Source organism: Pelophylax lessonae (assembly GCF_965119305.1).
Source record: "Pelophylax lessonae genome assembly, chromosome: 4".
Lineage (NCBI taxonomy): Eukaryota > Metazoa > Chordata > Amphibia > Anura > Ranidae > Pelophylax > Pelophylax lessonae.
Window position 1 is genome coordinate 302387657 of NC_138771.1, and position 26897 is coordinate 302414553.

The window sequence follows — 26897 nt, forward strand, 5'->3', positions numbered from 1 at the left end:
TAGGTGCTTACAGTATATGGTGCAGATAGTTTACGCAGTTTATATTATGCATTCACATCAGTCACTGCCCTGAAAGAGCTTACAATCTAAGATCCCTAAGGCTGGCCATACATTATACAATTTTCTTGTACAATTTTCCTTTTGGTTTACCAAAACCATACGATATAAGGTCAAATCGACACACTTTTAATTTCTATGCAATCAGGCAGGCACTTGTATTACACAGTTGAAGGTAAATCTAAAGGAAATGAAATAGAAAAATTGGATAATGTATGGCCAGCCAAACTCACATTCATACACATACTAGGGCCAAAAACCCTGTCAGCATATCTTTGGAGTGTGTGAGTAAACCAGAGTACCCGGGTGAAACCCATGAAGGCACAAGGAGAACATGCAACTTCCAGGCAGGTGCTGTTGTGGTTGGGATTCAAACTGATAACCCTAGTAACGCTAAGTGGAAGTGCTAACCGCTTAACCACCGTGCTGCCCCATTTACTCTTTAAATTGTCCTCCGCCTATTTCTAGCCACTCCTCTGGCCATAAATTTATATAGCAGGGACATGTATGTCCGAAGTTAAGGTTGCCCAAACCAGTCACCACCTCAGTAAGACCTCATGAAGACATGCAGTTGGGAAGGGCGGGGGGGTTGCAATGTTCAGTTGAGCCTTGCTTTTATGTCTATTTTATGTTAAGACATTACATTTGTCTGTTTAAAAAAAAGCCTTTCCTAAAATCCTGCAGTGTAATGTAAGAGGGCACATGATGTCACGCATGGGCAGAATGACTATATTGCAAGCTGGCCCTGGAAGATTTCAAAATGGCAGAACGAGGGTACAGGCATTGGAGAGGCAACCTAAAAAAGAGAAACGGAGGCAACATGGAAGTACTAAAGTGTACATGTTTAGATACACTATTTCAGATATTCATGTCTTTTTCTATAAAAGGGAGTGGGGGAAGGTCTTCTTAAGAACAAAAAAGGGTATCACCTGCTTACAAATAAACTTTAATTAATTTACCACAAATAAGTAGGAATATGAAACATTTTCTAACCTTGTAGCCCTTGATTCCTTCCCATCATTCTTCTTCCATATTATTTGCAAAATTAATTTATTTTTAACAACATTTTTTATTTTACAATGTTTGTAAATTACATAATGAAATGGCCTTACCTGTTCACAAAAGGAAATACATTTTAATATTTCAAAAATTGTATTAATCCTTAATACCACCCATAGCCATGCAACTCATTAAAGTGAGTTTGCATTTGTCAAACAAAATAGGACACAGCAGTAGTGCTGACCGGTAAGTGTTACTGTGCTTCCTATGGTGCTGAGAGCTGGTTCATTTATACTAACTATTTAAACCAGATTTATGGATTATGTCGAGACAGTACAGTGACAGTGGATATATGGATTGCAATGCACTTGGTTTTATTAATGTATCTTATTTTATTTGTATATAATTATTTAGTTATATACCAACTTTTCAAGGAAAAAAGCAAAATAAATTTGGTTGGCTTTTTGGCTGCTGAGCTTAAATGAATAATTTATCCCATATTATATCAGTCCAATAGCATGCCTGATATGTATTTATGTTATTTTTTTTACAGTACCTAACATTTCACAATTTAATTTCAATACATTTTTATTGAGACTTGAGAGAAAAAGGCAATACATGTCATTAAATGAAAATCAGAAAGGGTTGTGTGTATAAATATGCAAGTATCAAAGACATTGCATGGCATAGTAAATAGTTTGATTTTTATTGACCATAAAGGGACAGCACAGCACCATCTGGAATGCATCCAAGAGTTTTACAGTAGAACAATAACATAAAAACAAAGAAAATTTGGTAAAGTAATATGCACCACAAATTACAATTCCGTCGTCATAAACAATAAGTTTATAGTAAGTCAAAAGAGAGAAAAATTTTTTTTACAGTCCAGTCATAATAAACATCTCAGACCACATGGACCAATTCCTAACAAAAAGCTGATATATGCACTGACCCTCTCATAATTATAGTAAGTGTTGACTCTATAAATTACTTCTGATATATTGGGAGCAATTATGGTCTTCCAGTTCTTTGTTTGGGCCACTAACAAAATGTGCATCACAATAGTTGTATACTAGAAGAGGTAGGAGTTAATAGAGATATCCAGTAATACTAAATTGGGAGTGGGTGAGATAGAAACCCATCATTTCACAATTTATAAAATATACATGACTATTTACCTTAGTCTTTGCCCCCAGAGAAGCTTACATTCTATGTTCTATGTTGCACCACAGGCATACAATTCACACACTCTTAGGACAATTTAAAGTAGACTTGAAGTCAAAACTTCACTTTATGTCCCACACGATCCATATCTTCCCCCCACAAAAATATAATGTCAGCTGAAGGAGGTTCTCTCCAGGTATGTGCCATGGTCCCAGCGGGGTCCTGTGTAAGGTAAAAGCACTAATTTGAGCCCTTCTTTGAGCAAAAAAAAAAAACTGACCCCAGCAACAGCAGAGAGTCGGAAGTTTCAGAAAGGCAGAAGACATGCCGATGCTGAAAGGAGCCTTTTCCAGCGTTCAGGTAAGTGATTTAGGGATCTTACATTATTAGGTTTGTAGAAAGTGCATGGGGTGATAGTGGATTTAAAGAGACACTGTCACTTTGTCCAAGTTGGTGATATCACTTCCACCCCTTCCCTTGCTGGTGGAGGTGACAACATTTCAAGTCTTAGTTTAGGCCAGCTGTAAGTGTAAGCTCAATAACCCACTTGTGTTTTTGGATTGTTAGAGGAAACTGGTGCTTTCTAGAGAAAACCAAAACTATATGATAGATATACAGTATATGAAATATGTAGGTATATGGGAAAAAAAGTAATGGTGGAGGGGAGTGTTTAGAGAGGAGGGTTAAGAAAAATAGGAATAATGCTTTAATGAACGTTATAAAACTTGATCACTTGATCCTAATAAATTGTATTTCACAAAAGAATTATTTCAAACCGTTATCTTTTTTTAGTGCCTTGATTTTAAAACTAACTCAGTGTTGGAAGTGCAACACATTAAGCGCCACAAGGGCATATCCACATTTTTTATTCATATATTATGTTTAGGCATTTTTTTTTGGGGGGGGGGGTGACAGCTGAAAGATGTAATGTTTACTATTAAAGTAAGGTACAAAGGTGAAATATAGTGATAGCAGTAGTGAAATAATCCTAGTCCTGCACAGTAAAGATCAGTTCTGAATTGTAAACTACAACACTAGAAGATTACTATGCACATGTAATGTCTATAATTTCATTTTAGTCTGCAGAATTTGTGTTTTATCTTACTATGGCAGCTTTGTTGTAATCTGTAAGTAGCAGCTTAATGCAAGGTCTCTCAGAGTTACATTGGAGATGTGAGCTGATAAAAGACCCGTGCAACAAATGTTTATAGCGTTAAATATGAACAAAAGTTCTTTCTTTAGGCTGGACAATGTGACACAGGCGTGTGTGAAGCACACTGAGAATGTTCAATTCTCAGTTGATCTGGTCTTAGTAATTATTCTTCAGACCAAGCAGCATATTATCACACACCAAGGTTAATGCCAAAAGATTACCCATCATTTTTACATTCAATGTGAAAGTGGTGCAAACAGGTGCAGACACAAAAAGAAAATGAGGGGTAAAAACTAGAAGAATGAAAGCAAAGGACTATTAGTTTTAACCACAGTAAAATTAAAGGCTTCTTTAAATAAGGAGCATTCTTATATTACCAACTGAACTCGTACAATTAGAGTAAAGCTTTATTAGGGCAGGCACGGGCATTTGCACACACACACATACACAAATCAAACCCTTTCATATTGCATTGAGTGCTCCTTTCATGTTTTGCTGATGACTAAATTTACTGGTGCTGCATAAAAAGGGTAAAACTGCTGTACATAATTTTACACATACCTCCTGAAGCCAAACACAATAAAAAAAACATTTACAAGGACACTTGTAATTTTCAGAAAAAAATGTTTGTTTTTAATTTTTAACAACAGCTAAATATAGCCTATTAACTTATTGATGTCAGTTAAAGATTAAAAGATTAGAGCCAAAAATTAATTTTGAAAAGAGAAAAATCACATAGCTTAGTGAATGAAATTAAGTTGTGCTTACTTCCACAATCATCCAGTCATACAAGCAAAAATCTTGTTTTTTTTTTTTTAAGTTTCCTTAAACATGTTTTTTTTTGAAAAGCGAAAACTCACTTTGAAAGCGACTATGCTCTACTATATTAGTATATCAACCCCACCGTGAGCAGTACTATATCTGTGTGATTAAATGTTCCAGTGTTATATGCTATGTGACCAGTATAGCTGGAAATCATAACCTTTAGTTATAGCCTATTAGTTAAATATATATTGGAGTGCCAGATATAGATTAGCAAATTATTTTAGTTACATTTTTTTTTTTTCCACTGTATACTTTGCTTTCTAATTTTGCACTCTTTTGCAGTTCTGATATTTAACAAAATGTGACTAAAGCACCATTTTTTTTTTTTAGTTTTTAAGTACTTGTCAGGTTGTTATTGTGGGTGTGCAATGAGGAAAGCAGCACAAGAAGAACATATATTCAGATTTCATTTTATTCAGATTGTTACATTATAAAAAGGCATGTGTTTCAAGGGTTCAAAGAGTTTCCCTTCATCAGGGTTAATAGAATTGTAGGAATCCTGGGGGGTAATTATAATAAGAATTAACCGGCAACTAAAGCAACCATATGAATAAAGCCCTCAGGATCTCTCCAATTCTATTAGTCCAGTACATGCTTTGTAAAACACTACCAAGCCATGAGGAATAGGGACCCTTTGAACCTTCAAAATGCCTTGACTCCTTATGCTATCAGAATCTGAACTAAATTAGGGGAGGAGTCTTGACATGGCGCCAACAGGGAGCTTGGGCTAGGAGCTCCAGGTGAAGCCATCCTGTCAAGGCTGCGGTAAACCTCTGATAACTCCCAGTTTCCCCCAATGATCCCCTGCACCTCCTCTCCTGCCCTGACTATCTCTACTATCCTTCTCAACTAACAGTGGGGTACTGAAGGTCTCTAGGAGCTGAGCTGGCTGCGTGGTGCATGTGCTCTGGCGGGAGATTGGAGGAGGAGATGGCGGTGATGAAGCCTGCGTGCTGGCAGGGATGCAGAAGCGGATGCAGTGAAGAGGCAGAGGCAGAGATACACAAGGAGAGCCGAAATTAAACAAAGATATCCAAGGCTAAACAGCGGGTCCCTGGGGGAGAACAGAGGCTATACAGTGCTGCACAGTGTCTGGAAGGAAGAGGAACTCGACTGGCTAGGCTTGGAACCCAGTGGGAGCTCTGGCATGTGGGAGAGGACCGGCAGACAAGGTACAGCTATAGCCATTAACCAAAGCCACTAACTTACAAGAACTCTGGAAGATCCAGGGGCAAAAAAAAACTCCCTCTGAACTGGAAGCAGCGAAAATCTGAGTCACCCCACACAGATTACAGCACCCAGTTTAAAAGCCGTGAGTGCTTAAAGTCTGTGAACCGAACTAAATGTATTGAAGTCTTTCTCTTTTTTGTTTCTTTTCCCTGGTCTGTCAAAACAACTTAAAACCAAGGACTATAATGTTAAGGAATAGTCTAATCAGGTAACTCTAAAGGCACTGGGGATATAACTGGAAACTCAGAGGGGGCAGGACTGGATAAACAAAATTACTGAAAAATAAGTCACTAAGTTGGTGAATGTATAAAGGGAATGGAAAAGAAGGGAGAAAGATAAGGAGGAAAAATCAGAGTAAAGACATCAAGAGGAGGGGCGGTCGCAAGGTCCGCAAAAATAAGTTCAAGTCCAGGAACAATAAAAAAGTATATGTCCCAGGAGAGAAGTATAGACAAACAGAACCCGGAAAAACAACAAGAAACACATCTAAAACAGGTGGAAGCAAAGGATACAAACTGACACACTAGGCTATCAGTAGGTACAAATACACTGAGCCAGTCAAGAATCGACTAGGACCTAGAAAATGATCCAGAGACAGGAGACTCAGAGGGCCAAAATATGAATACATAGCTCCCTACAAAGATAAAAATGGCGGCTATGTTCACAGCTCTGGAAGAATCCCAAAAGGAGAAATGACAACATTACATAGGGACCTACAGTCAGGTCCATAAATAATGGGATATCAACACAATTCTAATCTTTTTGGCTCTATACACCACCACAATGGATTTGAAATGAAACAAACAAGATGCGCTTTAACTGCAGACTTTCAGCTTTGGTTTGAGGGTATTTACATCCAAATCAGGTGAAAGGTGTAGGAATTACAACAGTTTGTATATATGCCCCCCACTTTTTAAGGGACCAAAAGTAATGGGACAATTGGCTGCTCAGCTGTTCCATGGTCAGGTGTGTGTGTTATTCCCTCATTATCCTATTTACAAGGAGCAGATAAAGGTCCAGAGTTAATTTCAAGTGTGCTATTTTCATTTGGAATCTGTTGCTGTCAACTCTCAATATGAGATCCAAAGAGCTGTCACTATCAGTGAAGCAAACCATCATTAGGCTGAAAAAACAAAACAAACCCATCAGAGAGGTAGCAAAAACATTAGGTGTGGCCAAATCAACTGTTTGGAACATCCTTAAAAAGAAAGAATGCACCGGTGAGCTCAGCAACGCCAAAAGACCCGGAAGACCACGGAAAACAACTGTGGTGGATGACCGAAGAATTCTTTCCCTGGTGAAGGAAACACCCTTCACAACAGTTGGTCAGATCAAGAACACTCTCCAAGAGGTAGGTGTATGTGTGTCAAAGTCAACAATCAAGAGAAGACTTCACCAGAGTGAATACAGAGGGTTCACCACGAGATGTAAACCATTGGTGAGCCTCAAAAACAGGAAGATATATGGAGAATCCAACATCCCCCAACAAGGAACTATACCTTTCACTTCCCAGTGCATGACACGTACTCAAGACTGGATTATATTCTTATGGAACATAGACTATTGGAATCAGTAGTGAAATCATCAATAGAAATAACTTCACTTTTGGATCATGCTCCGGTAATAGTAAAGTTGAGATTTACAGGAATAAAAAATAGAATAAATACCTGGAGGCTGAATGAAGAATTGATCCAGGATATAGAAACAGAAAATAAAATAAGAAACAAAATTGAACAGTATTACTTGCTAAACGAGTCCCCAGAGATATCAAAAGCAACAACATGGGAAGCACATAAGGCCTATATCAGAGGAGTGTTAATCTCAATAGCAGTGAGAAAAAAGAAGGAAAGAATAAGAGACATTGAAAAATTATTAAAAGAAATATATGAACTGGAACAGGCACATAAAAAGAAAGCAGAGGCTAAAGTACAGCAATTATTATTAATTAAAAGAAATCAAATAAAATAACTATTGGAACAAAAAAAAAAGACAAGTCTTTAATAGAGTGGCAAAAGAAAGATATGGGAAAATAAATCTGGAAATACCTAGCAAAAATCCTAAATAAGAAAAAATCATTAAACTATATAGAAAATATGAAAAATAATAAAGGTGAGATGGTCCCTTTAGTCTTGTTGCTAAGATCTTTGTGTAGATTTTTGTGTCAATATTTAGCAATGCTATTGGTCGGTAATTTGAGCATAGAGTTGTATCTTTCCCTTCCTTCGGGAAAACTGTAACATATGCTAATAGTGACTCCTGTCTCATCTCCTCAACTTTCCCTATTTTGCTTAGATATGCACATATTTTCAGTATAAGTTGTTCCTTAAATTTTTAAGGAGATACCAAATGAACCATGGGTTTGTTTATTTCATAACATGAACAGTACAAAAAATAAATACAGGAGAACTCTAGTACCACACTTGATAAAAGCAGCGAAAGGACTGATACCAAAAAAAGTGGCTAGACCCGGGAAGCCCACAATAAAAGAATCATTTGAAAGAATAGATTATATCTATAGAATGGAATTTCTCTGTAGTAGAGAAAAGGATTATGTAGAAGGCCTGAACAGTGTTTGGAAAAAATGGACGGATTTTAAAAATATACAGAGAAATGAGTAGAGCAGACAAGGGGAGGAGGAAAGGTAGAAAGAATGAAGAGGGGCGATCAGCTCTAGAGAAAATGGGGGGTGGGAGATAAGTGGATGGGGGTAGTGGGGGAATTTAAATATGCAATGGAATGTTCGATATTGTTCTTGTAATAATTGTTTTCTTTTTTAATTTCTCTTTGTATTATGGAAAACCTAATAAAGTATTAATAAAAAAAAAAAATCTGAACTAAATTAAATTTTGACTTTATACAATCTGCTTTTTGCACTTTCCTCATTGCACACCCTGTCCCTACTCGAGAAAAGCCAACCTTTGGGCACCACTCCTGCAAGAGCTGCCTAAGGAGAATCATTCTCTCTATGCTGCTTAAAGTGATGATCAGTAAAAGTTTTTTTATTGAGATAAAACACAATATGCTTACCTGCTCTGTGCAATGACATTGCACAGAGCAATCCATTGCCTCTTCTTCAGTGGTCCCCCGCTGGTGCTTTCCACTCCTTCTCTTGTCTGAGTGTCCCCATAGTAAGCCATGTGCTGTGGGGGCATACGTGTGGGCACGCTCCCAAGCCAGGCTGTGTGCACCCATAATCACACCATGCCTTTTCAGGCCTGCCCCTTGCTCCCTCCCCACAAGATTTGATTGATGGTAGCCAGGGCCTATTGATCCAGTGAGAGAGGAGAGCGGGGTAGCTGTATAGGATAGTGCTGGATTGTGAGAAGTCTCAGTTACTGATGGGGGGGGGGGGCAAGTAGTGAGGTGTTATTTAGCCTAATGCAGGGAATGCATTAAGGTAGAAACCACCTTGACTTTAAAACCACCAGAACAGGAATTACAGGGAAATCAAAGTGTACTAAGGGCAGAAATCTCCTGAATAGGACACACATGACCTGATCTCCTCTGTGATGACTGATTCCAGATCTGGCTTCAGCCTGTTACATCCAGGGAAGCATCTAACCAAGAATGGTCTGTGCTTGGTTAGTTGCTATGCAGGACACAGGAGACATTAGGGGTCTAATAGATCCCTGATGTCTCCTTAAAGAGTACCTGTCACCTGCCCAATGGAAAAAAAAACATTTTAACCGCTTGCCGACCGCCGCAAATACATTTACTGTGGCAGTCAGGCCCTCCTGGGCAAAGCAACGTAGTACTACGTCGCTTGCCCAGGAGCCTGTAGGGGGCTCGTTCACGGGCATCCCCGCGCGAGTGACCGGCGGCTCCGATGTCCGCCGGTCACTCGCGATCTCCCGCTGGAGAGGGAGAAAGGCAGGCGGCTAATGTAAACAAAGCCGCGTGTCATTCTCCCTGGTGTAACTGCAGAGATCATACGATCCTGGTATGTAGGATCGTATGTCTCTGTGGTTACATCAAAAGCCACGCCCCTTGACAGTTAGGAGCATGCCCCCAGGGACACACTTAACCCCTGGATCTCTAATAAAGTTAACCCCTTCCCTGCCATTGTCATTTTTACAGTAACAGTGCATATATATAGCACTGATTACTGTAGTAATGTCACTGGTACCCCCAAAAGTGTCAAAAATGTTAGTCAGGGGTCCGATCTGTCCGCCGCAATGTCGCAGTCCCGCAAAAAAAAACGCAGATCACCGCCATTACTAGTTTAAAAAAAAACAATAAAAAACGACATAAATCTTTCCCTTAGTTAGTAAACGCAATAACTTTTGCGCAAACCAATCAAAATACGCTTATTGCGATTTTTTTTTTACCAAGAATATGTAGCAGAAAACAAATTGGCCTAAAATGTTAAAAATTTTTGATTTTTACTTTTTTTGGGGAATTTCATATAAAAAATGTGAAAAGTATTGTTATTTTTTCAACATTGACGCACTTTTTTTTTTGTTTATAACGCAAAAAATAAAAATCGCACAGGTGATCAAATACCACCAAAAGAAATCCCTATTTGTGGGAAAAAAAGGACGTCAATTTAATTTGGGTACAGCGTCGCACAACCGCGCAATTGTCCGTTAAAATCACACAGTGCCGAATTGCAAAATAGGCCCTGGTCTTTGAGCAGCCAAATCCTCCGGGCTTAAGTGGTTAAAAAGTATTAAAAAAAAAAGGTAAAAGCATCTCCCCCCCATGCAAATGCAAATGCGCACTTAGGTCCGCTATGCATATGTAAATGGTGGTTGCACCACACATGTGAGGTATTGCCATAAAATTCAAAATGAGAGCAATAATTCTAGGGCTATAATTACTAATTAAAACAAGTTATAATCTGCGCTGAAGTGTTTAAAATCAGTGAGATAAAGCAGCCACTTGTGCAATTGTGACACCAATAGCAAAACATGTAAATTCATCAATAAGCAGTGCTTAAACATATCCTAATCATTTCCTCCAGCAACGTCATCTCTCAGACAAAACGCGTTGTGTATGGTAACGATGTTACGTGGCGCCCGCCGACTGGAGTCTGAAGCTTAGTAGGGTAATTTCAGCCTACTGCTTTGGAAGCTAGTTTGTCTAACCGGATATTTGCGGTTCTTTTGCTGTTGCTGCCTACAACATATGTGTATTATCTTGTACCATTAGTTATTGTGTTATGGTACTTTTTATTAAATTTTAAATAAATGTGGTGTTTACACATTACACTATGGGTATGCATTGTTCTTATCTCTTAGCATATCCATATTATCGGTGGAGAAATCCCATTGGGTACGTGATACATATTAGGAGGATTGTGATTAAAGGAAATGAATAACCGTATTTGACCATTTGTATCCCAATGATCCACAGTACCTGGTAAAAGGCTCCCTAAAAGTGTGTCACTTGGTGGTGGAAGCAGAACCCTTTTTTACACAGGAAGTTGGAATGTGGGGACACTTGTGGAATCATATGGACTGTAAAGGATTTTATTTTGATTGTGTAATATTTTCTCACATCTTTTGGATTTTTCATTAAGTTTTTTCACCTCTGTTCACATTCTTTAAACACATGGTCTGAAAAAGTTTTTTATATATTTATTTTTATATATTTTGTTCACTTTATTTATGGATTATTCACACAAGTTTAATGAATTTAGGATATGATTTAGCACTGCTTTTTGATGAGTTTATATAATTCAGGATTAACTCTAAACTGATAACCTGTAAAGGCTTTTAAAGCGTTGTCTATGGACAGTTTTAGGTACTGTAGTAGTCACCATTTCACAGGCGTGCACAATTTTAAATCTTGACATGTTTGGTATCTATTTACTCAATGCAACATCAACTTTTACCTTTTACCAAAAAATTTAATATTATATTGTGTTTGTGTGCAAAAACAAATAAATTTAGGTATATTTTGTAATGAAAATTTGCATTTAATAAATAGCTGCGAAAATATTGCGGAAAATAAAAAATTGTAACAGCCACTGTGGTCATTTTTGGGTCAAACTATTGGGTATTTTTCAAATGTGGCCACACACATTCATAAGCTCGATCTAGAGCTGGATGAAAGTAGGTTTCTTTTATGTAACTTTTGTACATTTACACTTGAAGCCTGTATAATATTTACGAGCAGTACAAAATCACTTTTTCTTCCTCCTTTCTTTTTCTCTTTCAGCAACTTTTTCTATGCAATATTGATGTTGAAAGTAAAAGCATCAGTGTGGAGCAACTCTTAGTTGAGTTAAAGGCCGGAGGAATAAGCAGAGAGCACGAACAAGCTGCACAATTGCAGTTAAGTCACATTAAGAAGCTGGATATCCTTGATTTCCTGACATATTTACCACTGTTTGTCCTGATTCATAACTCTGTCATATCCAATCCTTTAGATGACACCAGAAAAATATGAACAAACTTGAGATTTATCTATGTACTTTAGTATGACAAGATATTTATGCCCTCACTACAGATACTATTCATGGCCATTGAAGGACCAAAGGGGCAACCCAAAACTTCCTATTAACCTGAGAACAATTCTGGCCAATAAGAACATTTTATCAAGCATGCTGAACACCTATGTTGTCTGGAACATATTAAATGGACCACAAATATGTGTCATTATGATCCTTGGGTGACCATATGTTCTATTCTGTTTGCTTAATGTTCCAGTAAATGACCACAAAAGTCAGGCAACCAGTGCATAAGACAAATACCAGTGTAGGCGTAGGTACCTTACACATATGATCATTAGCTTCTTTGTTGGTAAAAAGGTATTTAAACCAGTGTTTCTCAACCTTTTTTCAATCAAGACACCCTTCAAAATTTAACATAATTTCGAGGCAACCCATTCTAAAATGTAAAAAATTGAAATAATAGTTTTGCATAATGCATCATCATTCACATACGTAGGACATCCAACATTAGAGGTGATTTTTTTCTTCCAAAGCAGTAAACGTTTGAACACTGGTATTGACTAGTATTCCATTGTGGCAGGGAAAGGGCAAACAAGGAGGTACGCTCCTGACATCCTCCTTATTAACCAATGACATTATCAGTTGTTAGGATGCCAGTGGCTGGCCTGCACAGTGTCCAGGATTGCAATGCTGCACAATGAAAACCTGTGACTTTGGCCAATTTGGGGCAGTTTTTAGGCATATTGCCAAGGCATCCAATGCTGCAATGGTATCCTGGTTGATTTAAAAAATTAATAGTAAGTTCAACCAGAGCAGGAAGTTATGTGTGTGTGCTCCTTATAAAGTGCTTGCAAAAGAAGAAACTTTTTAGAAAATGAATGATAAATATTTTGTAGTGTAATGTTGTTATGAATTCTAGTGAAAGTTGCTAATTTCAGTATATTTCAAATTTGCTACCCTCTGTGTTTCGATACCTATAGCACTTACTGTGCGTTTACGATGCTAGATGCTATTGTCTTTTATACATGTGATTATTATTTGCAGTTTACAGTTTTGATTTTCTTCTTTTTTAACAAAGAATAAATATAGATTTCTTAAAAATTTGTATGAAGTAAAATATTATCTTAAGAAACCTAATTCAGTGATTGATTAAAACCTGAACATAAAAGTGAAGCAAAACTTAAAAAAAAAAATTATCCGGAAGGCAATCCACAACATCCCGTTTGGCAAGGGGCATGTCTAAACAAATGGCGACCTACCTTCAAAGTTGTATATTCTTCAGTTTGTAACTGTTTGAAAGTGAAAAATCCGAGTAGTAGTGTGTGCATGTTTGTTTGGGATGGAGGTGGGGGTCGGGGTGGTTTTAAAATGTGTGTGTATTAATTGAGTGTGTTTTAAGTCAGTGTGTATTAAGCCTAGCTCCAGACCCACCCTATATATTGTGCTATATCAGATGTATGGGCCCTTGTACTGTACTGTAATTGCTTAAACTGATTTCACAGCATGCTGTGAGCCTCTCACAGTGGGGATTAGAAGTTGCAGCAAGTCAAATAAAGTTCATCTCAAATTCTGGCTCTTTACTGTACAGCTTTGGCCATCCCATTTGGTTAACTGGATTTCAGGTCTTTAAGTTATGGAGACTCAGCATCATGTAGGTGTTACTTAGGGCAGTCTGCAGGCAATGGTTTTGGCAGGGCAGCCCTGGTCCTCTTCTGGGGTCCCTCGCTGGTGCCACTGGCTTACGAGTGCCCCAATAGCAAACTGCCTGCTATGGGGCACACATGTGTGCTCGATCCATGTGTCCATTGACACACAGAGCATGGCTCAGCCCCACCCTCGCTCTCTCCTCACAGGCTGTGATGGACAGCAGAAGGAGCCAAAGGCTCCCTCTGCTGCCTCCATGTATCGTGAGGAGGTAGAGAGCCCAGAGAGCTGCTGCTCTGGGGCACAGCGTTGGATTAAGATTGGGCTTAGGTAAGTATAAGTGGGGGCTGGGAAACTAATCATAGAAGGCTTTTTTTTACCTTAATGCAGAGAATGAATTAAGGTAAAAAAAACTTTCTACCTTTAGAACCACTTTAGGCTAACCTTAGGCAGGGAATGGCAGTGACTATTTTTGTCTACATCTTCATGCCCGTGGAAGGGTGCTGGCCTCATAGGTTGGTTGATGTAATGGGCAGAAGTTACATGGGCAAGTTAGAGAAGCTGAGATAAGTGGCACCGGTAGAGTGTGACAAAAATGCTTACCTCTTACAAAGTCTTACACACCCACCACTAACACAAACTTACATTTTCAGCTGGGATAAAATATTATGTATATGAGCCCACTGAGCAAATGATGTCTAAGGATGGATGGATCATGCAAGCACGTCCAACAGCCCTCAGAAGTCTGTGGTCACTTTTATACCTCATGATTTGCAATATTATTATATAGCAAGTATTATATGTATGCAATATATAAATCTTGATTCTGTCAAACTCTGTAAGGGTAACAAATTAGACACTAAGTGGTTGGTAGACAAATCTGCTACTATTTGCTATGTCACTTACATTTTCTGATTTGTAAACGAGAAATGTAAGTAAAGAAAAGCATTTCTTAGACTGGCTGCCTCAGGCTGAGACTGGACCTTTATATGTAAAAGACCTGAAACAGCCTTAAAGCAGAAATATTGATTAACTTTCATAAAATGTGTAAAGACTTGGCAAGACATTCTGTAACATTTATCAAACTGTATCTGGTTGCTGCTTGGGACCAAGTTTACCTGTAGACTTTGTAATCTTGCTTTTTCCGGAGCAGGTGGCCTTATTCAGTCTTAGGTTGGAGAGTTTTGGAACAAATCATGTTGGTAATCTTACATTGCACCTGCTCTAATCATATCAGATAATTATATCAAAGTGAAGAGGTTATAAACACCTGCACAACAAGTTACATTTCAGATGTATTTCTAATTATATATATATATATATATATATATATATATATATATATATATATATATATATATATATACATATATACATAGTATCTCACAAAAGTGAGTACACCCCTCTAATTTTTGTAAATATTTTATTATACCTTTTCATGTGACAACACTGAAGAAATGACACTTTGCTACAATTTAAAGTAGTGAATGTACAGCTTGTATAACAGTGTAAATTTGCTGTCCCCTCAAAATAACTCAACACAAAGCCATTATTGTCTAAACTGCTGGCAACAAAAGTGAGTATACCCCTAAGTGAAAATTTCCAAATTGGACCCAATTAGCCATTTTCCCTCCCTGGTGTCATGTGACTCGTTAGTGTTACAAGGTTTTAGGTGTGAATGGGGAGCAGGTGTGTTAAATTTGGTGTTATCGCTCTCACTCTCTCATACAGATTACTGGAAGTTCAACATGGCACCTCATGGCAAAGAACTCCCTGAGAGTCTGAAAAAAAGGATTGTTGCTCTGCATAAAGATGGCTTAGGCTATAAAAAGATTGCCAAGACACTGAAACTGAGCTGCAGAACAGTGGCCAGGACCATAGACCGGTTTAACAGGACAGGTTCCACTCAGAACAGGCCTCGCCATGGTCGACCAAAGAAGTTGAGTGCACGTGGTCAGCGTCATATCCAGAGGTTGTCTTTGGGAAATAGACGTATAAGTGCTGCCAGCATTGATGCAGAGGTTGAAGGGGTGCGGGGTCAGCCTGTCCGTGCTCAGACCATACGCCGCAAACTGCATCAAATTGGTCTGCATGACTGTCATCCCAGAAGGAAGCCTCTTCTAAAGATGATGCACAAGAAAGCCCAAAAACAGTTTGCTGAAGACAAGCAGACTAAGGACATGGATTACTTGAACCATGTCCTATGGTCTGATGAGACTAAGATTAACTTTTTTGGTTCAGATGGTGTCAAGCGTGTGTGGCAGCAACCAGGGGAGGAGTACAAAGACAAGTGTGTCTTGTCTAAAGTCAAGCATGGTGGTGGGAGTGTCATGGTCTGGGGCTGCATGAGTGCTGCTGACACTGGGGTGCTACAGTACATTAAGGGAACCATGAATGCCAACATGTACTGTGACATACTGAAACAGAACATGATCCCCTCCCTTCAGAGACTTGGCCGCAGGGCAGTATTCCAACATGATAACGACCCCAAACACACCTCCAAGATGACCACTGCCCTGCTAAAAAAGCTGAGGGTAAATGTGATGGACTGGCCAAGCATGTCTCCAGACCTAAACCCTATTGAGCATCTGTGGGGCATCCTAAAACGGAAGGTGGAGGAGAGCCAGGTCTCTAACATCCACCAGCTCCGTGATGTCCTCATGGAGGAGAGGAAGAGGACTCCAGTGGCAACCCGTAAAGCTATGGTGAACTCCATGCCCAAGAGGGTTAAGGCAGTGCTGGAAAATAATGGTGGCCACACCAAATATTGACACTTTGGGCCCAATTTGGACATTTTACTTAGGAGTGTACTCACTTTTGTTGCCAACAGTTTAGACATTAATGGCTGTGTGTTGAGTTATTTTGAGGGGACAGCAAAATTACACTGTTATACAAGCTGTACACTACTTTACATTGTAGCAAAGTGTCATTTCTTCGGTGTTGTCACATGAAAAGATATAATAAAATATTTACAAAAATGTGAGGAGTGTACTCACTTTTGTGAGATAATGTGTATATATATATATATATATATATATATATATATAAATTTGTATTACTGCTATTTATAATATAGTAGTATGTTTATAACCACTTTAGCCCCGTAAGATTTGGCTGCTCAATGACCAGGCCACTTTTTTCAACTTGGCACTGCACGACTTTAACCACTAGCCGACCACTCATGTTGCTGCTACCGCAGCAGAGCGGAATGGCTGGGTCCAGCGACGTAGACCTACGTCGCTGGACTCCTCCCTCTCTCGGCGGCACGTGTGCACCGCCGGAGGCTCACTCCCGATGTATTCAGACACAGCGGGAGTCGGGCCAGGGGAGGAGAGGTGGTGATCACCGCTGCTCTTCCCCGATTGTCGGGAAAGAGTGAGGAAATCCGCCCGCTTGTGTAAACAAAGCAGGCGGATCTCCTCTATGACAGACAGGGACAGATTACAGGATTCAGCATAGCTGAACCTGCGATCTATGTCTGTGTCACACAAACCCCTCCACCCACACACGTCAGTAAGCATGAGGCACACATTTAACCCCTTGATCACCAACAGTGTTAACCCCTTCCCTGCCAGTGTCATTATTATAGTAACAGTGCATATTTATAGCACTGATTACTGTAGTAATGTCACTGGTCCCCCCAAAAGTGTCAAAAATGTCAGTTAGGGGTACAATCTGTCTGCCGCAATGTCGCAGTCCCGCAAAAAAATCGCAGATCGCCACCATTACTAGTAAAAAAACAAAAACAATAAAAATGACAAATCTTTCCCGTAGTCAGTAAACACGATAACTTTTGCGCAAACCAATCAAAATACACTTATTGTGATTTTTGTTTTACCAAAAATATGTAGCAGAAAACAAATTGGTCTAAAATGTTAAAAAATTTTGATTTATACATTTTTTTTGGGAATGTTATATAGAAGAATGTGAAAAATATTGTTTTTTTTTTTTTCAAAATTGTCGCTCTTTTTTTCAAAAATTAAAAATCACACAGGTGATCAAATACCACCAAAAGAAAGCTCTATTTGTGGGGAAAAAAAGGATGTAAATTTCATTTGGGTACAGCATCGCACGACCGTGCAATTGTCAGTTAAAATAACGCAGTGCCGAATCGTAAAATATGGCCTGATCAGGAAGGGGGTAAAATCTTCCGGTCTTAAAGTGGATAAAAATATGCTCATTGAGAATTTTTTTGTCAAAGACATGTAGCAAAAGTTATCGTGTTTACTAACTACGGGAAAGATTTGTCATTTTTGTACCTTTATTTTAAATAAACATACTGATGATTGCAGTTTTACGCTATGGGTCCTTTATGATTTATATCTTTGCCGGTGTTGTGTTACCTGATGGTTTAGGCCTGTGGTTCCCAGTACCCAGTCCATACAGGAGAACACAGCTGATCTTTTGTCTTACTGAGCGCATTACAGACCTCCTACAACCTGGGGTCTTAGATTCTGGGAAGAAGCTGATGTTTTTGTGTGGTGGTCGATCACTGGCTCACATGAAGTCACACATGAAGGAGCCCATGATCATCATTGATAGACTTAATGCATTGATTATCTAATCACATATCTGCACTTTACGGTGTTCATTCTTTAAATTGCTGATTTAAAGGCACAATGTTTATGATTATAAGTGATGAATTATATTTATTATTTATTTGCATTTTTGCACATTGTGGTGCTTGCACAATTTTTAAAGGTTCAGCACAACACTATTTGGCATCAATATATATATTTTTCTTCCTCCAAACACAGTGAGTCAAGTTAATGCCAAAGAGCTCAGTTTTTGTCTAATCTGACCACAACACTTTCTCTTAATCCTTCTCAGAATCATTTAGATGTTCATTGGTATTACTGTACATGTGCCTTCTTGAGGAGGGAGACTCGCCTTGTTTGGAAGAAGAAAAATGCTGACTATGACCCTAAGAACACAATCCCTACAGTCAAGCACGGTGGAAACATTATGCTTTGGGGCTGTTTCTCTGCTAAAGATACAGACCGACTTTGCCGCATTGAGGGGCCAATGGATGGGGCCATGTATTGTAAAATCTTGGATGAGAGCCTTCTTCCCTCAGCCAGAACACTAAAAATGGGTCATGGATGGGTCTTTCAGCATGACAATGACCCAAAACATACTGCCAAGACTCTATAAGAAGCATATTAAGGTCATGGAGTGGCTTAACCAGTCTCTAGACCTTAATCCTATAGCAAATGTATAGAGGGAGCTGAAACTTTGAGTTACCAAGCAACTGCCAAGAAACCCTAAGGATTTGGTAAGATCTGTAAAGCAAAGTGGATCAAAATCCTTCCTGAGATGTGTGCAAACCTGGTACTAACTACAAGAAATGTCTTACCTTTGTACTTGCCAACAAGGGTTTCTCCACCAAGTACCAAGTCATGTTTTGCTTGGGGATTAAATACTTATTTTACTCACTAAACTACAACTCAATTTATAACATTGGTATCGTGTTTTTCTGGATTTGTGGTTGATCTAAACACACACACACACACACACATACCAGCTATAATGTATATTGTACATCTAGAAATAACACATTGAAAAAAAAAAGAAAAAAACAGTCAGCATTATACAGGTAAGAGGTGTGAGATCTAGGCATAGTTTGTGAACAGATCTATGTCCTATGATGTTTTCAGAGCCTGAAGTTATTTTTCTATGCATTATGCTAAGCTTCCCAGCCTCTTAAAAAAATTGACTGATCACTTTGAGGGTTCAGCAGAGATGTGAATTACAGTACTTCATGCAAACCATTTAGGGTTCATCTTTAAGTCGGTGGGAGCAGGGGCCATTTTGTTTGTTATTCATCTTTCAGTCAGCTGCTTCTAGTAAAGTAAAATCTGGCTGATACATGTTGCTGTACTTAACATTTATACAGCTTTTTTCAAAGCTACAATTGAATATATATATATATATATACATAATGATTGTTGATTTACCACTGTTCACTGTTCACTTTGCAAAAGTTTATGAGCTAAAGCTAACTGAAAAACTGCTTTGCAAAAATACTAAATGATGTGCAAGGGAAAAAAAAAATTATTTTTGCTTGCACATTATTGAGTAGTTGAAGTCAGCACAGCTTCACCTCATTCTTTAAGCTTAGTGAATTTTCATTTTACATAGTAAATGTTTACTTAGTTTAGTTTAAGAAATGACGTGAAGTTATGCTGACTTCGATCTACCAATTATGTACAAGAGAAAAAAAAAATGTTTTTTTTTTTAATTTTCCCAGCACATTATTTAGCATTCTTTGCAAAGTAAAATTTCACTTAGCTTTACCTCATTCACTTAGCTAGGTAAAAATACTCTTTGTAAGGTAAACAATGCTCTACTCCTTTAGTACATAAACATTAGCATAATATATTATATACAATGATCACTTGCACAAGGCTGAGATCTCCAATAAACACTTTAAACATCCTACTCAATAAAGCAATGTAAGTTATAAGGCTGATGTATATGACATGTAATCAGGGCTGCTGATAGGGGGGGACCACCAGCCCTCTTGTAGGGGGCCTGGACACACAGGGGGGCCCACACAAAGAGGGGGATTAGTGATGGTCAACGAATACAGAAATCTTCCTCCAGAACCTGAATCTGATCTGTCCCTCTCCCTGCTATCAGCTTGTATCTGTTGAGAAAGAGACAGTTGTCCCTCACTAATCCCCTCCCTTGTGTGGGCCCTCCTCCCAGCACTGGCTCTAATGTTATTTCTGCTCAGGAGTTTATTTGTAACTTTGTTTCTCTCTCTCTGTCTCTCTGATCACTGAGCTCCAACTTCCCAGCCTGTATATTTTTCTCATCTCATCTTCATTTTTATTTAACATAGTTTTTTTTTTTTTTTTAGATTTAGCAGGAATTATGTGAGTTATGTTAAATTTGTGTCTGCTAATAGTGATTTTGTTGTAATTTTAGCTAAATATATCTTTAATATTTTCTTGGGGGGCCCTGCCAGGTAGTCTGTACAGGGCCCCGCGATTTCTAACAGCAGCCCTGCATGTCATTAATTACTATATACAGAATATATAGTAATTATATGTATCACAGTACATCTCTTTTTTTCTTTTAAGTTAGTCATCCAGAAAAGCTGTCAGGAAAATTTTGATTGAATATCAGGGCTTCAAAAATGTCTTCTATGTAAAGCTAACTACTCTGTACAAATGGTTTGAGATGTTAACAAACTGAAGCACGCTATGCATATAACAAAGTGAGGATGTGTTTGGCACTGACTATTTGTACTGTACAGTGAACTCAAATAAAGAGTGGAAAACAAGTTTGGATGAAAGATAAATGCCTCATTCTTAGAAAAAGGCTATTGGCAGCTTGTTTGTAGCAGAAGTATTTTTTCCTGTTAGCCAAGAAGATAGCTGCCTTAATCAGATATCATGACCCATTCAGAATACTCAGTGAAGAGTTGCCTGGAAATGCAGATTCATTAATGAACAAAGGCCCTTATTTTTCAGAATAATGAGCAATTTCTGAACTCCTAATTATGATTAGAAGCTTTAAAGATATGAATCCAAAAGAACTTCATCATTAATTATGAACGATGAACAGATTCAGTCTGGTCTAAATTTATCTGCTCTATATACAATTTCATTTTATTATGATTGCGATCCACAGTGTTTCAGAAAATAATGATTGTTAGATTTAAAGCTGAACTCCAGGATCCCTGGCACGTTTGACCTTTATCTATTTTTCATCTTCCACATTAATAATGCCTTTTTTTTTTTCTTTACTGAAAATGTCTTACCTTTTTGTAATGCATCCTTTTACAGACACTCCTCACTTAACAACCTACCTGTTTAATGACCATTCAGACTTATGAACACCTTCAACCAGTCGGTATTGTATCCGGTATGAGAACTTTGATCGTGGCTACTGCAGTACACTACTGTATAAAAAATATTATTAAATGTACTGAAAAATCTTAGAAATGGTGTAAAGGTAACATTAAAATAATATCTAAAGATGATTGACACAAGCCCTCTACCAGTCCAGTATGCTCGAAATGCTGGTAATGGGCTGTTCCTCACTTTTCAAGATAATACTCCAAGAATGGCAATTGGCACTATATACTCTTGCATGTCTTCTATAAAGAACTCTATTTTGAAGATTAAAAATTGGATTAGAAAGAAGTTAAGGGTGGAGACAGGAGGATCTACGAAAATGACGCAACACTCCGAATTTTTATGGTTGAAGGCATGGCAAGCAGAGGGGTCACAGCTACATTACATCACTTCTGATTCAATGCTTCTATGTAGCTACGCATACGGGAAGTTATATAGGATCAAAAAAAAATTGTAAAAATAGTAGTGCTCAATTCAATTCAATTTGAGAATAGTATGCAAAAAAAAAATTGAACGATTCTTTGTCCAATTTTCTCATTGTGTGTACCAGGCATTAGTGACTAATTCACTTAACAACCTAGTCATAGGAACAAGACTTGGTCAATAAGTAAGGAATGTTTGTATTACGTGTGACACCATCCACTTCTTCCTAAACATCAAAAATTGTCTTCATGCCCTGGGGGAGATGTGCTGGATCATGGAAGCACTCCAATTGTAGTGAACATTCGAGGGTAGGGCTCAGGGTGGTTACTTTCATGCCTGTAAACACCCACATAACCAGCTACAAATTGTAACGAATGGATGAAGGTGGGTCGTGACTGGGTACAATGCATTTATCCTGCCCACCATAACACATGACAATTAGCCTTTTGTTTTGGCTTTTTCCATTACACTTTGTAAAGTACATAAAGAAAGTTGTGGAACTTGGAAGAATGAACTTCAAAAATAAATGTACAGCGTTTTTTTCAAAAAGGTAAGGAAGCACCCTGTTAACAATATAACATTCCCCACACGGCGACAGGCTCCCCAGTCGTTCACTCTTCTAAGATAGCGTCAGCCTTTCGAAACAACTATGCCCAACTTTACCATCTCCCAAGTACACTCCCTGCCTTAACAACTGACCAGAAGGCTGAACATATTCAACAGTACCTGAAGGAGGCTCACTCCCCTTGTCTCTCCGACCATGTTAGCACCCAACTAGACACACCAATTACCCTGACAGAGTTAGTGGTGGTTATCAAGGCCCTTCCAAAAGGGAAAAGTCCGGGACCCGATGGCTTCACAAATGCCTACTACTGTACATTCCATTCACTTCTGGCTAACCCGATGTGTGCCTATTTTAACGCTCTGGCCCTGGGGAATACAGTACCTAGAGAGGGTCTACTCGCTCATATTTTGGATATCCCCAAAGACAGGAAAGATCACACTGCCCCCAGTAGCTATAGACTGATCTGGCTTCTGAACAATGATATAAAATATTATCAAAAATCCTGGCCAACCACCTCAAACATATTCTGCCTAAAGCTGTTCACCGTGACCAAACAGGGTTTATTATGGGGTGAGAAGCCAAGGATAACTTTAACCGTGCTATCCAGTTGATTCATTGGGCCCAGTTGCAGACCAACCTTCCACCCTGTCTCCTGCTCTCCACAGATGCTGAAAACGCATTTCACAGGGTGGACTGGATATATCTTCAGGCTGTACTGACTAACTTAGGCCTTGGCCCTAATATGCTCACCTGGATAGCATCGCTGTATAATTCCCCAGAGGCTCAGGTTAGGGAGAATGGGGTACTCTCCGATCCATTCCCCATTTGTAATGGAACGAGACAGGGGTACCCACTCTCTCCTCTCATATTTTTACTCACCCTTGAGCCTCTCCTTAAAAAAAACATTTAAATCCCAATATTAAGGGACTGTATGTGGGACTTGTAGAACATAAACTATCTCCCTATGTGGATGATTTTCTGTTATATGTCTCAGATCCGTTGATCTCCCTCCCCAATAATATGGCAGAACTACGAGATTTCAACCTGCTTTCAAATTTAAAATTTTTAGTTTTACACGCTGCAATCCTCATTCTCATTCACATGGTGCAAAACCTCCTTGAAATATTTAGGCATCCACCTCCCACCACACTGTTCCCAGTTATACACATATAATTATGTCCTGATGCTTTCCACTATAAGAACGGATCTGCAAAAATGGGACCAAGCAACCTTTTTGTGGATGGGCCGAGTCAGTGTTCTAAAGATAAATGTGCTTTCCTGGATTCTTTTTACCTGCAAATGGTGCCCATTCCTTTACCCAGGTCCTTCTTCTTGAGCCTAAACAGCCTGCTTCTAAAATATATCTGGCACTGACGAAGCCCACGCTTGGCTCTCCACACTCTACAATGCTCTAAGAGGATGGGGGGCATGGATGTGCCTGCTCGCAAGTATTATGAGGCAATCACTTTACAGCGGATATTGGACTGCCACTATAGCATGTCGATTAAATTGTGGGTTTCCCTGAAAAAATTCCTGGCAGGTCGGAACTTGGCTCGGGCGCCTTGGTTGCCCAGGGAGTGTTGAGGATTGTCTGAGTTTACCTACCCTGTAACTACCCATACCTTGAAGATGTGGGATGTTTTGAATGATTGGGGATGACTCGCCCCCTTCATCTCCCCTCTTACCCCTTTGGGAGGCTTCCCTTGGTTTACTCTGGGGCAACATTTCTCCTTTTTCCACACTTGGGCAATTGACGGGGAGATGAGGTGTGGCAGGTTTGTTTAAGACTAGGGGTTGTTATCTTTGTACAGTCTCAGGGACCAATTTGACCGGTTTCCTATGGATTAATGGCATTACAGACAGCCCCGACACTTTATTAATAGCCTAATTCAGGCTACTTGATCCCCATCCATTGCCACTCCTTTTGAGAAAATATGTATGTAAACCTCCATAATTCCACATTAATAATTCCATTATTCATTGTTGTAATATAACATTACAATTTTTTTTCTAAAATGTTTTTTTTTTTGCTTTTGTGTTTATTAATTTTAAAACTATTCTCATACTAAATCTTAATATTTACTTCTTGGAACAGTTACTTTTTGTATTATATTGCCGCTGTTTTTTTGTAGACTAGAAAAGAGACAATATATATTCTTTATTGTTTATTTAGGATTATATAAAACCCAACTCCAGCAAAATATTTTTTTGCAGATTTGGATTTAGTTGTGGAAGGTGGAAAACTCTGATTTTAACCAATGTTTGTAATTCAGTTGAAGAGATTTTAATTATTTTCCTGTCCCTGTGACAGCAGGACAAGAAATGATGAGAGCAGTTGTCATCAGGCGATGAAAAACCAAATGACAATGACCCAACAGAGGTTCAAACTCTTTTATTGAAAATAGGTTTCTCTTATGCTCATTGAAGGGCACAGCTCTGCTTTAGTTCATCTCCTACTTAGTAGAGAAAACAGACAATGAGGTGGTACTAGTATTCTGGATGAGAAGGGTGATAAAAATGTTTTCAGCTGGCAATTCCCTTCACAGTAAAAGTAATCCTAGTGGTTTTAGAGCCGCTGGATTACTTTTACAGGCACTGGAAAGGGGTCCCCCTCTTGTCACCTTTACCAGGCTGTCCGGTCCCACCGTGGAGTTTGGTAAGGATGTGACCGGCGGCATTCGGTTCCTGGAACATAGTGAGAGGAACTGATGTCTTTCCTCCCACTGTTTGAAGTCAGAAACCAAAAGCAATGAGGATTTTGTTACTTCTGGTTTCAATTCTTTTTTTACAATCAGTTACGGCTTGTACTAGAATCAAATCAAACCGATCTTGGTTTGATCAGATGCTTTGGAGGCCAGAGGAGACATCTGGGGTCTAATAGACCCCAGATCTCTCCATAAAGAGGCTCTGTCACGGCCCATGTTATCACAAGGGATGTCGTTCATCCCCTGAGATAGAAATAAAAGTAAAAAAAACTGTGGAAAGGAACAAAATTATTAAAACTAGTGCTTCTGAATAGATATAGGGAAGAGCTTCGAGTTCGAGTCGAACATTGGCTGTTCGCTCGTTCGTTGAATGACGAACAAATGGGCTTCTTCACGGGAACTTCGAGTTCCCGCATTACCATGGACTCTGACCTCTGATTCCAATAAATCCCCTACTGGCCAGGGGATTCAAACCCACACATTGCAATAAATCCCCTACTGGCCAGTGGATTCAAACCCACAACCATCTCAACACTGAACACACTCTCCCTAACTTCTATCTAATCCACTGTGTGTAGGGTGAGATAGAAGTTTGTTAGTTAGGCAGGGAGAGTGTGTTCAGCCTAAGCATGCTTGACGGTGGCGTAGGTGGTAGAATAAAGTGAAAGTGGATAGTAATGCTCTTCAATAGTAAACCAACAATATTAATGTGTAAAACAATCAAATCTTGTAGGTGCAAAAATAGTGCACAAAATTGGAGGACTTCAGAATCATGTGTAAACAAAATACAGTTCATCAATTAAAGTCCATAATCAAACATGTGCAAATAATATGTTCAGTGGTGAGTCCACATTTAAATGGAGACTGTGTTCAAATTCCAAAGGCAAATACACTTACAGCAATCCAAGTTAAAAAGATGCAACAAGCTGAAGAACGGCACGGCCGTCTGCAGAACGGTATCGTGACAAAATGACAGCGCGACCAGCTCCTTCCGACGCGTTTCCACACAAGGGGTCGTCTACTGGGACTGGAGCATGTCTAATAGACCCCAGATCTCTCCATAAAGAGGCCCTGTCACGGCCCATGTTATCACAAGGGATGTCGTTCATCCCCTGAGATAGAAATAAAAGTAAAAAAAACTGTGGAAAGGAATAAAATTATTAAAACTAGTGCTTCTGAATAGATATAGGGATGAGCTTTGAGTTTGAGTCGAACGTAAGTTCGACTCGAACATTGGCTGTTCGCTCGATCGTTGAATGACGAACAAATGGGCTTCTTCACGGGAACTTCGAGTTCCCGCATTACCATGGACTCTGACCTCTGATTCCAATAAATCCCCTACTGGCCACAGGATTCAAACCCACAGATTCCAATAAATCCCCTACTGGCCAGGGGATTCAAACCCACAACCATCTCAACACTGAACACACTCTCCCTAACTTCTATCTAATCCACTGTGTGTAGGGTGAGATAGAAGTTAGTTAGTTAGGCAGGGAGAGTGTGTTCAGCCTAAGCATGCTTGACGGTGGCGTAGGTGGTAGAATACCAGGCTTGCAACTGCGAGGTTGTGGGTTCGTTCCCTTGGCTAGCGGGTGATTTATAAGTGAAATTCTATAGTTAATAATACATTGCTGGCAGGAAGAGAAATTTTTGCTTTTTACAGTTTGTTGAGATCAGATAGTGTATATATATATATATATATATATATATATATATATATATATAGGCACTTCAGTTTATATCAGTTTATGTCAGTATTGCTGACAAAAACGGCGTGGGGTCCCCCCACCCAGTCCATACCTAAATTTAAAAAAAAAGGCGTGGGAACCTCCTGAACCACACCAGGCCACATGGTCTCAACATGGGG

At 39.0% G+C, this 26897-nt stretch overlaps 1 protein-coding gene across 4 annotated transcripts in view; it reads left to right on the top strand.

Annotated features, from left to right (window-relative positions):
- The window catches only part of LOC309552023 (uncharacterized protein), a 472505-nt gene extending 460501 nt beyond the window's left edge, over positions 1-12004 (top strand). For all 4 annotated transcript variants that reach the window (XM_082252767.1, XM_082252768.1, XM_082252770.1 and 1 more), the window contains one exon: positions 11591-12004. In XM_082252767.1, coding sequence (XP_082108893.1) covers positions 11591-11821 — 231 coding nt within the window. In that variant the 3' untranslated portion in view covers positions 11822-12004. The remainder of the gene's footprint in view (positions 1-11590) is intronic.
- Positions 12005-26897: the final 14893 nt, after the last annotated feature.